General features: G+C 46.0%; 1 protein-coding gene across 3 annotated transcripts in view; it reads right to left on the bottom strand.

Moving 5' to 3' along the window:
• The window catches only part of LOC109305020 (Y+L amino acid transporter 2-like), a 69,034-nt gene that overhangs the window by 25,991 nt on the left and 29,003 nt on the right, over nt 1-14,040 (bottom strand). For all 3 annotated transcript variants that reach the window (XM_019527893.1, XM_019527891.1, XM_019527892.1), the window contains 5 exons: nt 12,410-12,554; nt 11,352-11,475; nt 10,660-10,763; nt 6,275-6,371; nt 2,939-3,088 (listed from right to left, as the gene is read on the bottom strand). In XM_019527893.1, the coding sequence (XP_019383438.1) occupies nt 2,939-3,088; nt 6,275-6,371; nt 10,660-10,763; nt 11,352-11,475; nt 12,410-12,554 (620 nt within the window). The remainder of the gene's footprint in view (nt 1-2,938; nt 3,089-6,274; nt 6,372-10,659; nt 10,764-11,351; nt 11,476-12,409; nt 12,555-14,040) is intronic.

Below are 14,040 nucleotides of genomic sequence, written 5' to 3'. Positions count from 1 at the left end.
GCCGCTGTCACCAGATGTGCAGGCACTGGTGAGGTGGCTGAAGGAGGACATCAGGAAATGGCTTGATCCCTTGCAGTGCAGTCCAGTCCAGTCCACATGCTGACTGCCATGTGTGACCCGAGGGTGAAGGGGAGCATATGTGGCAGCAAAACCCTGGATCACTGGATGGAGGTGCTGGTGAACAGAGGCAGGGAGGCAGAAGGGTGGAGGTGGAAGGACATGGAAAAGGGGGATCCACTGTCCCGTCCCAGCATGCCATCCATCAGCCAGTCTCCTTCTCCACCACAGCTGCTGCCAATGTGGGCCAAGGGCATGACTTCCATGGTGGGGTCCAGAGGCAGCAGATCCCACCATTAGGCAGGTAGCAATCAGGGCTTGGTGGCTGCCTATCTTGCCGATGATGTGGAGCCACTGCTGTGCGACCCCCTGGTCTACTGGGCAAGCCACTGCCAGAATTGGCAGGATCTGGCTATGGTTGCCCGGAAATACCTATCCTATCCATTGACCGGGATTCCAAGTGAGAGAGTGTTCAGCATTGCTGGTGATGTTGTGACACCCCACCGCATCTCTTTGGATCCTGGTTTGGTGGAGCAGCTGGTGTTCCTCAAGGCAAACCTCCCACTGATGGGGTTCCCTAAGCTCCAGGTACAGACAGAGTGAGTGCCACCCTCCTCACTCCATCCATACCTATTTCCTTTTGGTTCCTGATTCCCAAACCATTTAATGCCCCACTCTCAGAGCTGGAGGTGGCACTCACTGGATCACCAGCCAACAGGAGAAGAACATGTCCCTGCTGAGCTCCCATGCCAGGACAAATTTGGTGGTATGGACTGGGGCTATGGGAAAGAAGGACACCCCAGGTCCTGGACATGACCTAAAACTACACTTTGCCAAGGTAGGGAGGCCTGGTGGGACTGCCAGTGGTGTGGCAGCCCTCAGGAAATGCCAGAACTTAGGACCTCCCTGGTGAAAGGTGGGTAGGAGGTGCCTTATAACCTCAGCCACCACACACACGCACAGTCCTGGCTGGGGAAGCCCCAGACCCCTAAGCTCTTTGAGAGGCCTGAGGCTTGCTGGTTGCAGTGGAGTTGTGAGACTCCAGGTGAGCTCAGCTTAGCTGCCTGGGATGCCATCTGTGAAGCATGGGCCATGGTGTAGGGAACATTCCCTACTTAAAGCTGTGGAATCATACACCAGGCAGACATTGGAATTATGACACAATACAACCTGCCGGACATCTCAATGCTCAGGTAGCTCTCCACTTTTACCTGCTACATCCCCCTTCCCCCTACCCCAGCCTGTCTCTCACCCCCTGATGCCTCCATTTCCATTTTCACTGACTGGCTTTCTTGCCTGCATTGCATGCCAGCCTCTGGCTTCTTTACTATTCCTTCCATCCAGGAAAGGGACACACACCAACTGCAAGTGCTTCCTCAGCCTGATGAAGGGTTTTCAACCTGAAAGCTTGCTAAGATATATTTCTCCAACTATTCAGTTGTGTAGAGGCCCCAGCACCAGTGAGGGTGCAGCGACAGGGGCATAGAGAGCCCAGGGACAAAAGAAGGTAGAGTGAGACCAAGACCTTATTACAGGGACGATATCAACATACTATCTACGAGGCATGGGGTGTGGTAAGGGGTGGTTGGAGCCATGCATCTAGCCCATAAGGCTTAGGGTGTCCCCTTGAGGCACCTACTTAGAGTGGGTCCCAGCTAGGGGCCCAAGAACCTACAGGGTTTAGTGGGATCCATTAGGACCATGACTGATCTGAAGCTGAAGGGCAGCCTCCCTATATATTATCTTTTCCAACAAGACATGGTGGCAGGTGAGAAGAGAAGGCACCCGCAAGGTGAAGCTCACACTGTCACAGGGACCTAGGGTTATCATGGCCCCTGCTCCACCTTAACACACACAAAGTCACACATCACAAGTTTTGCTTGTCAGCACCTTGAGGTGCAGTTTCCCAGAAACCCCTGCACCTATCTCCTTGAAACTTGGCAGGCTTCATGCCCTCAGATGGGCTACCATTCCTGCAATGTTCATCAGAATCAGGCAAGACATGACAAAGTTATAGGCATTTTAGTAATTCCCTATTACAGCCTATGACTGTAACACCAAAACAGCGCCAAACCAGCATCAAAACTCGAAACAGCGATTCCAAAACAGCAAAATGAATTGCTGTCCCATCAAAATGCTGAATCCAAAACCGAAACAAAACACAGGTTTTGCACAGCCCTGCTTGTTATGTGCAGCACTCCTCAGGACCTACAGAAAATGTAAGTTATTACTTTCTAGATGGTGCATACAGTACTAAAACACCTGTTAGGCACCTCCCCTTGAATGGAAGATTGCATTTGGATGAAGAGAAGTAAACTGCAAAAGGAGAGTCAGAATTTGTGTCTGAGGCACGATTGCTGGGCATTGGCGATGTGTAGGGGGTGCATGCTGGTGACCCTGCACCCCCTGAGATTGGTGGTGCACCCCCCTGTGAAAAGCGCCACCGACACTGCCCCCCCTCACCACCGGTAGCATCTGTGGGTGGTTCCTGATCCCTGCTGGCTGCGTGCCACTCCCCCCTCCCCCACCACTGACACTGCCATGGCTGCCTGTGGGAGCTCTTTGTGCCCCACCCTGCCACTGACACTGGCATCGCTCCCTGTGGGCAGTTGCTGTGCCAACCCCAGCCTCCAGTGGCATGTGATGTTTATGTTGCTGGGGGCTCTGAATTTCATAAACTATATGAGCTCTTAGCAAAAAGTCAGAATATTCCTGAAGTCCTATGCAAATATGTGACTGTGTACATGAAAAAGACTTTTTTATGGATGAAAAATGAAATTATAAAGGAACTTATTGACACAACTGTAGTAGCAACACTATAATTTATACACATATAACCATATACATTAGCTGGAAAATGTGATTTTCCATTTATACTTACTTTAATAGGCCGAGGCCTATCAGGCTGAGTGTATCTCAGGTATATTAATCCTGCAATAGACAGCCCAACAAATAGCCAATAGTTGAAGCAGTAGTAATTAATAAGGAGAAAGACATCCTCCACAAGAAGGTAAAGCAGAGTCATTAAACCCTAGGGACAAGGAAAACAAAGGCCTTTTTATATAAGCAAAAAGAAAGAAAAAACAATTCTTATAAAACATACAGGTTGAGGCAGAGATGTAACTGTGCTAGGGCAGGTCCCCCTTCTTCCCCTTGTACCTCTTTGTAGGGCTCTGGCTCTGGAGGCTCCAGCAATGAGCAGTATGCAGGAGCCCCAGCTGAAGTTCATTGCTCTTGAGAGGAGATATCACCTCAACTTGTTTCCATGTTGAACAGGCAAAAAATTCCAGTTTTTTGGCAGTAAAGAATGAGGTGTCATTTCCCCCCACTCCCACTGCAGCACTGGAGCAGCAGCAAACTTTAATGCTGCCCAGAAAAACAATATTCCTTACAACACTGTTCACTCCTGACATGCTCTTATGTGGCTGGTAAGTGAAGGGAGAGCAGGGGTTGGGAGGGGGAGGGGGGTATGAGAGGATGAAGTGCCCCCACGCCATTCTGGTGCTCTTCCCCACCTCAGCCAGCATTCTGGGGCTCATGCCCCATTTGTCACCCACCCTGTACTAAGGGCCTAATTTTCAGTAGTATTTGGCTGGATTACATAAACCCATATAAAGACTTGGAACTCTTTATACTGTCATGCCTTTAAAACCTTTTCTTTCCTAACCCAGATTTCTTAATATTAGACTAATTAACATTGCCATATTTACCCAAATCCAAGAAAATGTCAAATTTAAGATCACCCCCCACCCCCAATAATTAGAGGCTAGACATGGACAATTATAAATGTGTTATATTTTTCCATAGCTAGAATCTAATTGTTGGAGGATCATCTTAAATTCATCTTCCTAAAACAGTGATGCAGGCAAAGGGCTAGACCCCTACCCCTTGCCTCCCTTGTCTGCCTCCATGCCTCCTGTTCCACTGTTCCTGTGCCTTCCCCTAGTGCCTGATGTCTGCCCTCCCCCCTTCTCTTACATATTGGGCAGCTCTGGCTCTATCTCCAAGGCAGTCAGCAGCAGTGGCCACCCCGGCCCCAGCTCTGGCCTACCTCAGACCGGCAGAAGCAACGGCCGCAGATCTGGGCCTGACCAGGTTGGGGCTGGACGGGAGCTGGAGCTGAAGGTAAGCAGCAAGGGGAAATGGCAGGAAAGCTACATTGTCTCTGCCATGCTTCCCTCCCAAGCCACACACTGGGGGTCTCCCCAACACCATGCCCACTACCCAGTCTCCCTCCACTACACACCACCTTCTCAGCCACACAAGCCGCCCTGGCCTGGGGCAGGTGGAGGCTTAGTTCTGGCTTTAGCCCCAAGCTGAAACCAGAGCTATGCTGCTGGTTTCCCTAGACCAGTACTTGAATCTAAGAAGAGGTTTTATTTCCCCCCATTCTGAGTAGAGAAAAAACCTTGCCTTGGATATTTCAGGTAAATACAATAAGTCTCACAAAGTAGGGACATTCCTCTAAAAAGTAGCTAGTTTAAAATCTGATTCAGAAAAGTTAGATAGGGTCACTTGCATTTCAGAGGTTGCCTGTTCAAAATGACAATGTAACTCAGGGGCAGACAATTATTTCTGGCGGAGGGCTGCTTACTGAGATTAGGCAAGCTGTCAAGGGCTGCATGGGTAGTCCCACCCCTTGACAGGTGCCCTGCCCCCGGGTTGCCATCTTGTGATCAGAAACCATACCCCCTAACCCTTGATCTTTGCCACCAGAAAGCCCTCCCCTTATCCCCAGAAATACTCGTTTCAGCAAGGGCTTTTGCCATCTCACAACCAGAAAAATACCAAATTATATTCTAAAAATTGAACATCTACAACAGAAGTTTTCAACCTTTTTAAAATAATGTACCCTGTCTGGTGGCAGCAGCCAGCTAGCTAGGGCAGGGTGGCGCTTGCACGTGATGGGCACTGCTGCCACCCCCGCCACCCGCTGTCTTGCATTGCCACCTCTGCACCCCATTTTTCTATGACCAGTCACACCTGAGGCTCCATGGGCTGCTGATGGGCCTTGCATCTGGCCAATTGCGTGCAGCCCATCAGCAGCCTGCAGAGCCACAGGTGTAACTGGCCCTGGGAAAGTGATGCATAGTGGCAGCACAGGGTGGTGGGTGGTGGTGCAGGTTGGTGGGTGGCAGTGGCAGTTGCCGAGTCTGAACCCCCCCACACATCCAGCTGGCTGGCTGGCTGGCACCTGTGCAGCCTGCAGAGAGGGGCCTCTGCCTTTGCCCCCTTCCACCAGCCCTGCTCTTGGGAGAGGACAGCGTGGGGTGGTTAGTGGCGGTGGTGGCCAATGCCTGAGAACCCCCCCACCCCACATCTGTCCACAGAGGGGTACCTCCTTGCCATTGGCTACTGACTGATGGCAGTGGCCCAGCGGCCAATCAGAAGAGCGATCTGAGGTGGGGGGTGAGGCACTGTGGTGTACCGCATGTGGCCAGTGGCACCCAGTGTGCCCATCCCCACCCCCCAGGTAAGAGGCGACATGTGGGAACATACCGGGGGAGATGCTGTCACTGCGCCCCAGGGTGTGCTCCATCTCCACCCATCCACATAACCCCTATGACCTTTCCAAGTACCCCAAGAGGTATGCATACCCCCGGCTGACAACCCCTGATCTACAACATTTATTAATTTGATTTCAGAAAATATTTTTGTCCTGATTTATGAGGGCCCTGAGCTCTTGCAGCCCAGGGATGCAGCCGGGGGCCACGTAGTGCTATTGCAGCTGGCAGGCAGGCAGGCAGGGAAGCAGTGAAATCTGTGGCAGGCATAGGCTTCCAGTTGGGGGATGGGGGGTGGTGGGAGGGGACTGGGGGTGGGACAGGGCAGTGCTGGGCTGGCCTTGCTAGCGAGTCCCCCTGGCTTCCCCTGGGTCCTACTGCCCCAGGCTCCTATGATCTTTGACAGGCAGCCAGGAGCAGATAAATAAACATTTTCTAAATTTTTAGGTGCCCTGTAGGCTGGGTAGAATGGCCTGGCAGGCTGTATTCAGTCCATGGGCTGTATTTTGCCCTCCCTGATGTAACTGGTTGGGTTGGACTTACACTGGGTTAATGTTCATTCATGGTATGGCCACACTGGTTTTAAAACCTGCAATCATTTTGGAAAAGTTTAACCAATGCAGTCAGGCTTAGAAAAGTCAGGGGCAAAAGAGATTCTCAACATTTCATTTTTCTATTTAATCCTAAAACAGTGAGAAAGAACTGTTACTTACATTAAAGAGAAGAGCAGGGACTGGGGTGAAACACTTCACATGAATCAAACTCAAACTGTCAGGAAGGTGTCCTTCTCGAGCCCCAACATAAAACAGCCTAATGCAAGAGAAAAGAAAAAAGCCTAATTAGTCAAACTGAATCCTGCTGTTTTTACACAAACCAGCACCAACTGTCTTATTTCTGTCCTATAAACTTTTACTGTCCCCATAGGTTCCAACTTGGTGCTTGCAGACATAAAAAACCAGAACAAAATGGACCTTCATTTAAACTTGGAGTGCTCCTGTGCCGAGTCCAGTGCATGCCCAAAAGAGGCAATGTGTTATTTCAACTCAGCTCTGGTACCAACATCTGTAAGGATCAGGTACTTTAGTGGGGCTCCTTTGGTGCTTTTAGCCAATAGCTGACTGAATCAGCTGAAGTACCCAATCTTTACAGATGCTTTAGAGTTGGGTTGAAGTAATGTGCTGCTGCTTCTGGTAAAAAATATTTTTTGGGGTTTTTTAACATCTGCAAAAAGCCTGCGGACATGACTTCTGGGTGCTGAGCACCCACTATTTTTTTTGGTGGCTGCTTGAGCCCTGGAGCACCCCTGGAGTCAGTGCCTATGACTGCCCCTAAATGCATTGTTGTTATAATCCTTTTGTGCACCCATACCTTCACTGAATGATAGCCCTAGGAAATGTACCATAGTATGAAAAGTCTTCATCATTAAGGAAGGACTTATTGTGACAAGTATTGACCATGCTGGTAAATAATCTGATCATACTACGTTGTAGAATCCTTATCTGAGTGATACTTTGCCACTGATACCTACAATGCTACTTCAGTGCAAGCATTGTGTGTTCATTACCCTTCTGAAAAAAAACCCAACATGCCTGCACCTTAAAATAAAATGAAAGTTATTGCTCCTACTATGGCAATAGCTCCTACTGGGATTATCAGTCACCACCCAGAATATTTGGAGATGGGCAATACTGAAAAAGGAGACACCTCAGACAAATCCTCTGTGCTGTCTTTATGGCATGCACAGCTCTTGCAGAAAAGCTCCACGCAGTCTCTCAGACTGTAAGCTCTTTGGGTCAGTGATTAGCATTTATTATATGCTTATTCTGTAAATAGGAAAATGAGATTTTTGACCTGGTTGGCCACAACAGCCGGTTTATACCTAGAACAGAACAGAAGTTTCGCGCACACAGACTGGTTTAAAAATGGTGGGACCCAGTCAAGGATTTGCCCTCCCCCGCTATGGCAAATTTAATAGATTTCATAGACATTAGGAACCTCATGAGATCATTGGGTCCAGTCCCCCCCACTATAGGCGGGAAGTCCGTTGGGATCAAGTGATCCCAGCAAGAAATATATCCACCTGTTTTTTGAAAGAGTCCAAAGTATGTGCTTGCAGCACCTCTGTGGGGAGTTTGTTCCAGACCCTGGACACTCGCATCATAAAGAACTCGTTTCTTATGTCTAGTCTAAACCAGCCTTCCTGGAGTTTATGGCCATTAGACCTTGTTATCCCTTGGGGAGCTCTGGTGAACACCTGTTCTCCCAGGTCCTGATGTATGTTCTGTTCATGGTCGATTTAAGCTATGTCGCTTACAGAAAACCCTGAAACTTAGATCGATTCCGCCTCAGGCTTTTTGAATGTCTGTACCTAGCCCAAGTGTTCCCATGGTGTTGTTACAATTATTATTTTCATCATAAATACTGTTATCAGTGTAACCTCCCAAACTGCGATTAGCATTGGGAGGGGTGGAGGAAGATAAGAATGCAGTATTCAGGCAGCATTGCCATGTGCTGGGCTCTTCTCCTAGACAGAGTTCTTTCACAGCTTCTGGGATTACATCCGATTTTCATTCACTGACTTTTTAATATCAGATGTACAGACAGTCCTAGGAGCAAAGACCAGAACCCAGGATTTCTGTCTAACTAACTAGTCAGGGCCAGACACAGGCACAGCTGAACTGGGCAGCTGCCTGGGGCCCAGATAGAAAAGGGGCCTGAAAATGGTAACGTTTTAATTATTATTATCATTATCTCTGGCGAAGGGGGGCCGGATACTAAAAGTTTGCCCTGAGCCGCCAGGAGCCTAGGTATGGTGGTGCAGCTAGTTACAGAGTCAGGCCCATTCTTGGGCTCACTCATCCTTGCTCTATGATTCTTGTATTCCTTTCTAACTAGTGGCACAGCTTCAGTAGGGGTCACAGAGAGCATGTCCTCCTGCCTCTTTCAACCCCGCTGAGCTAACCTATAACCTGGTGTTATGTCACTCTTCTGGGATGGATAAGGAAATGTGGGTTTGAATCTCCTCAGACTAAGTCAGGCCTAGAACCTCTCTCTTCACTCCCTATGCAACTGTTTCAGCCACTAGTTTATCATAAATGGTGAAGCATCACCAGCATCACCTCCCACTCCTGAATTTTAAAAGAAAAGTGAGAGTCGCTCAGCCCATTCAGAGAATGTTTGTATGTGCTCAAAAGCATATTCAGAGATCTGAACCCCAACTGGATGGAAGCATCTGCCTGCAGCCCTGACTCAAGATGCCTAAATCATGGAGAAGGACAGTATTTCATACAGATCCCTGTGCTTAGTGTTTCCTATTGGCTAGCTCTAGGTAGCTTCCAGCTTAGCACATGGGTTTTTTGGATCCCCCTTTTGATTGTAACTCTCTTTATGCGCTGTACAAGGATCCTAGGCACTTAACTCTGGCTTCTGGATTCCACTGGGGTGTAGTAGGAGGCAGATGCCTAATGTTACGTGTTGCTGTGCCTAACTTGTAGAACTGGCCTGAGGCCCCTGGCATAATATTACACTTAAAATGTGATTAACTAGTTAAGCTTGTCTTAAGTGGTTACCCAGCCACATGTTAAAGCAATGAATGGCTTGATAACACAAGGCATAAGCTACAAAGTTGATTGAGGCTCCCAGCCATAGGGGATCCATTGGAGTCAAGGGCTCCTATGTGCTGCTGAGGCTGGAAGCTACAGTCAGCTGCTGCTCCCAGCTGCATGGATGCGTTGAAGCCCTTGACTCCAATATGCTCTCTCAGCTGCGAGCAGTGGCAGATCAGGGCTCCCAGCCCTGTGATGCAGCTGGAATCAAGGGCTCCACTGTAATCCTACTCCCCCCGCCCCCCCCCCGCATGTCTGGGAGCTGTCTGCTGACCCAGGCTCCCAGCTTTGGGGGTGTGCCAGGCCTCCTGTGGCTGGGAGCCCTGTCAGCTGATGGGGCTTTCAACTGTGAGTGCATGGTGCACCCCCATGTCTGGTAGTCCCATCAGCTGTTGGGGATCAGGATCCTGGGCTCCCCTTGCAGCAATATGGTGTGATGGGATTGGATGTGTGATCCCACAGTTACACTTCCTGCCATGTACATGTCATGGCAGGAAGCACAATTGTTGGGACTGTGCATCAGATCCCATTGTGCCTTGAACTGCACATCTGCCAGAGCCCCTAGATTTCTTGTAAAAAATCTAGCAGGCAAATAAGACCAAAGTGACAGAATAAACTCTGTTACTCTTGTTTAACTTCTGTTAACAAAGCCAGAACATCTATTACTCTTACCCTAGAATATTAAATCTCTGAAAATAAAGTCTAAAGGGGAGATAGTGACAGATCCTTAATTTCAGCAAGCACCATTATAATGAATTTTTCATAGTTTCATAGTTTCTAGGGTCGGAAGGGACCTGAGCAGATCTAGTCCGACCCCCTGCCATGGCAGGAAGAGCACCAGGGTCAAATGACCCCAGTAAGGTGGTCATCCAACCTCCTCTTAAAAACCCCCAGGGTGGGAGCCTGCACCACCTCACATGGAAGCTGGTTCCAGACCCTAGCCGCCCTGACCGTGAAGTAGCGCCTCCTGATGTCCAACTTAAACCTTCCCTCCGCCAGCTTGTGACCATTGTTCCTGGTCACTCCTTGCGGCGCTCGGGGGAACAGGGACTCCCCCAGCGCCTGCTGATCCCCCCTAACCAGTTTATAACAGGCCACAAGATCCCCCCTCAGCCTTCTCTTTTGAAGGCTGAACAGGTTCAGGTCCCGCAACCTTTCCTCATAGGACCTACCCTGCTGTCCCTTGATCATATGAGTGGCCCTCCTCTGGACCCTCTCCATGCTGTCCACATCCCTCTTAAAGTGCGGCGCCCAGAACTGGACGCAGTACTCCAGCTGCGGCCTGACCAGTGCCGCATAGAGGGGGAGGATCACCTCCTTGGACCTGCTCAAGATGCATCTGTGGATGCACGACAAGATGCAGTTGGCCTTCCTAACCGCCTCCCCACATTGCCGACTCACGTTCATCTTGGAGTCAATAATGAATTTGAATTATTTCATTTGATGCTGAATGATGTCTTTTGAGCACTGTCTTCTTTTTACACGTTTCATACCTGGAAGCTGCAATAGCTGATGAGTTCAATCCACTATAACATGACATGGCCACTGCAATAGGAATTATCCACTTAGCATAACTAAGGCTTTCATTACCAAATGTCTGTAATAGAAAAAGAAAGAGCTTGAGACTTCCCATGTTAAATATACCACAGTTTTAAAAATGCTATATAAATTTATCAGCCTGAGTACATCATTCCCTAGCCTACATTTTATGAGAATGATGATAATGAACAAGACAGTCAGTAAACAGATGAAGGAAATTTTGAAAGAATGAAGCAGGTAAAGGCAAAACCAATATTTTTTCAATTGGACTTTTTAAATTTCTGTAGATTGTAATTGAAATGGCAAGAATTCAGATTAGGGTATATGTGTAAAATATGCCAAACCATATGCATATGTTTGCATTTCATATGAACTTCTGATGAATTTTTTAGCAAAATTTAGGTTTTTACAAAGGAATATGGAAGGATAAATGAATGTTAGTTCACAGCATGTATGCTTTATATGGGAGCCATCATATATTTTGATTTTATTTCACATAAATACGATGCACAAGATTTAATACACACACACACACTGGACATATCTTAATTAATTTGTTAAAATATGCTATATAGGGGATTTTATGAAATTCTTCTATAGCATTATCCATATTGTACCATTTGATTAATAACTGCATACAACTTACCACTGCCACTGCATCACTGGCTAGGAGAGTGCCCATGTCCAGTACTACATAGTATGCTATGTTAGTCAGCAAGTAAATAAGAGCCACAATAGGCATTGAAATTGCAATTGAAATTGGTAGGTTCCTGCATATAGGAAGATAAGGGCACTGCATGTTATTAAAACAGGACATTTTCCTCCCAGATACAAGAACTGAGAAATGCATGTCTGCATCATGTCATTCTAAAGACTACAAAAAACAAACTTTATACAATATTCTAGACATGTCTATGAGTAATTTAGTTATTAGGTTTGGTTATGGCTGTAGAGTGCTTTTATGGGTCATATTGTGTGAAGACTGTTACTTCTGCCTGCACCTAAAATGTGTGCTAAGTTCCATTAAATTCAACAGGATTTATGTACATTTTTAAGAAGTGATGTCTTCAACAGGGATGCTGTCCTGACACAGATCCTTTTGTTGTCATAAGTGTTATAGATTATATCTCCCTAACCTTATGAGGCATACTGTTCTCCCAAGGGCACTTGCCCTGATAGAGAATAGAGAATGTTTCTACTGCCTGTTATTCTGGATTGTTCTCTTCTCTCAATTCTCACTCCCAAAGCATTAGGACAAACCTAATCCTTTTTGTCCTGACTCATTTCTGCTTTTGGTCTTCGTTCTTATCTGAAAGTAAAACATAACCCTGGCTGGCCTAAGCAATGCAGGAATTTTAGAGGCAGACAAGGTTCTTTGGGTGAATCTGATATCTTTTATGAGATCTAATTTATTTAATAAATTAGATCTCATAAAAGATATCAGATTCTTGTCTGCCTATGTCCTAAGACCAACATGGCTACAACCTATACCCCTGGAATTTTAGAGGGGCCTATAGAAATTAGGCACCCAAATCCTTGAACATTTCCTCCCTAAAATATGAAAGCTGTGGAATTTTTTAAACTATAGCATTTTGTTTAATTTGAAAACAGAAAAAAATACTGAACAATCCATTTATCTTGCTATGAGCTTATCCTTTTACAATTTGTATAACACCCCTGGGGGATTTGAGAATATGTATGTACCTTTCAGGATTCTTCATTTCCTCAGTGACATAATTTAGAGTATCCCATCCAGAGTAGGAAAAGAGTGCTGAATATAGACCAAGTGCTATAAACCCTGCATCCGTTGTCGAACCTTCAAATGGAGCTTTCAGGTTTTCCGTTTCCCCTGTATAAATTTGGTAACCAGTTATCAGCTATGGTGAAGTACATTTTCTGGAGAAATATGAAGTATCACACTGCAAGCTGAGACTCTCAGCTAAGTAAGACAAGATAAAAGCTACTGCTCCTAGACTGAAATAAAAGCTCTGTAAAAATGTATAGATGATATTTGCACAGCACTGGATACAGTAAAATATAGCCCTGGTTAGCTAAAAGCTTACTAAGTCAGAGACATGAGATTCACAAAAGAAACAACATATTTTGACGTTTGGTTGCTTGCCATCAACTTCCGTGAAAGGACATCCACGCCTACTGTGTACTAAAAGGAGAGTGCCATGGGTAATTAGAGTGGGCCCTATAGATAGGGGGAAAGAATCTGGACACCAGAGCTTTTCCTAGCATTCCTAGCTTTTCCCCTGAGTTCCTATGCAACATTTCTCATACGTGCACCTAAGATTTGTTAGTGTTAGCGTAGCATCCAGGAGCCATTCTAGGATTGTTATCTCTTTTTTTTAAGTCATTCATCCATAGAATTCAACAGTTCTATATGATAGCAATATATTGTTTTTTGGACCCAATTATTTCTTTGTTCATTTGAAATGTATGTCAATGTAATTAGAATTATCTATAAATATATGTGAGTACCTAGCACAAGAAAACATTCTTGGAATAATCAGTTCTTATTAGAATGCTACAGAAATTGTTGCTTCCAAAAGGGGTTCATCCCAAGTATGCAAAGAGAAGAAAAAAGACACGCTTTCTAAATACTGTATCATTTTAATTCAGTTCAGTTCATTAAAACTGTATTGGCATAACATGTTATTGAAATGTTGCCAAAGCATACAAATTTCATATCAGACCGTGTGAAGCTTCAGAAGGTTTCTTAACAATTGGAACTTGGATTATCAAGTATCCAAAAAGATAATTAAAGGATCAAACATGAGTGGAAATAGGACCATATTTTATGTATTTTATGGGAAAAGAACAATAAACTCACTCTGTTAAGGGCAAAGCAAAGCTTTCTTTATAGTCAGTCATGTTCACTTTCTAACTGAATGTAGGAATTTATGAATTACACACAAGCAATGAAATATAAAAACAAATGACATAAGGTGTCCAACTACTACCCTTCAACTTTGTGGCAAAGACTCACATCAACAGATTAATACATAATAAAGATTCTCACCAACAGATTGACAGAATTGGGATATATAAGACTAAACAGTCTGTAGTGGACATATGGCTGGAAAGGATTACTGATGAGTTTTACTGGTTTCAAAACAAGGCTAATCCTTGATACCGACATTGAGAATGTCAAAAAGGGTTGAGCAAATTATTTTCTGGAAACAGCATGGATTAAGAAACCACAATATCTGCAAATAAACATATGTGACTTGTGACTGTATCAGAAATAGATTAGCTAAGAAAAAAATAGAAGTGTTCTTCTCAGGTGAATAACTGCTGAATCATGTGCCTCCCCCCCCCCCCCCCCC

Source organism: Gavialis gangeticus, unplaced genomic scaffold (genome assembly GCF_001723915.1).
Source record: "Gavialis gangeticus isolate Ggan-Ray unplaced genomic scaffold, GavGan_comp1, whole genome shotgun sequence".
NCBI classification, from domain to species: domain Eukaryota; kingdom Metazoa; phylum Chordata; order Crocodylia; family Gavialidae; genus Gavialis; species Gavialis gangeticus.
The sequence above is the reverse complement of the archived record's forward strand: the minus strand, read 5'-3'. Positions and strand labels throughout refer to the sequence as shown.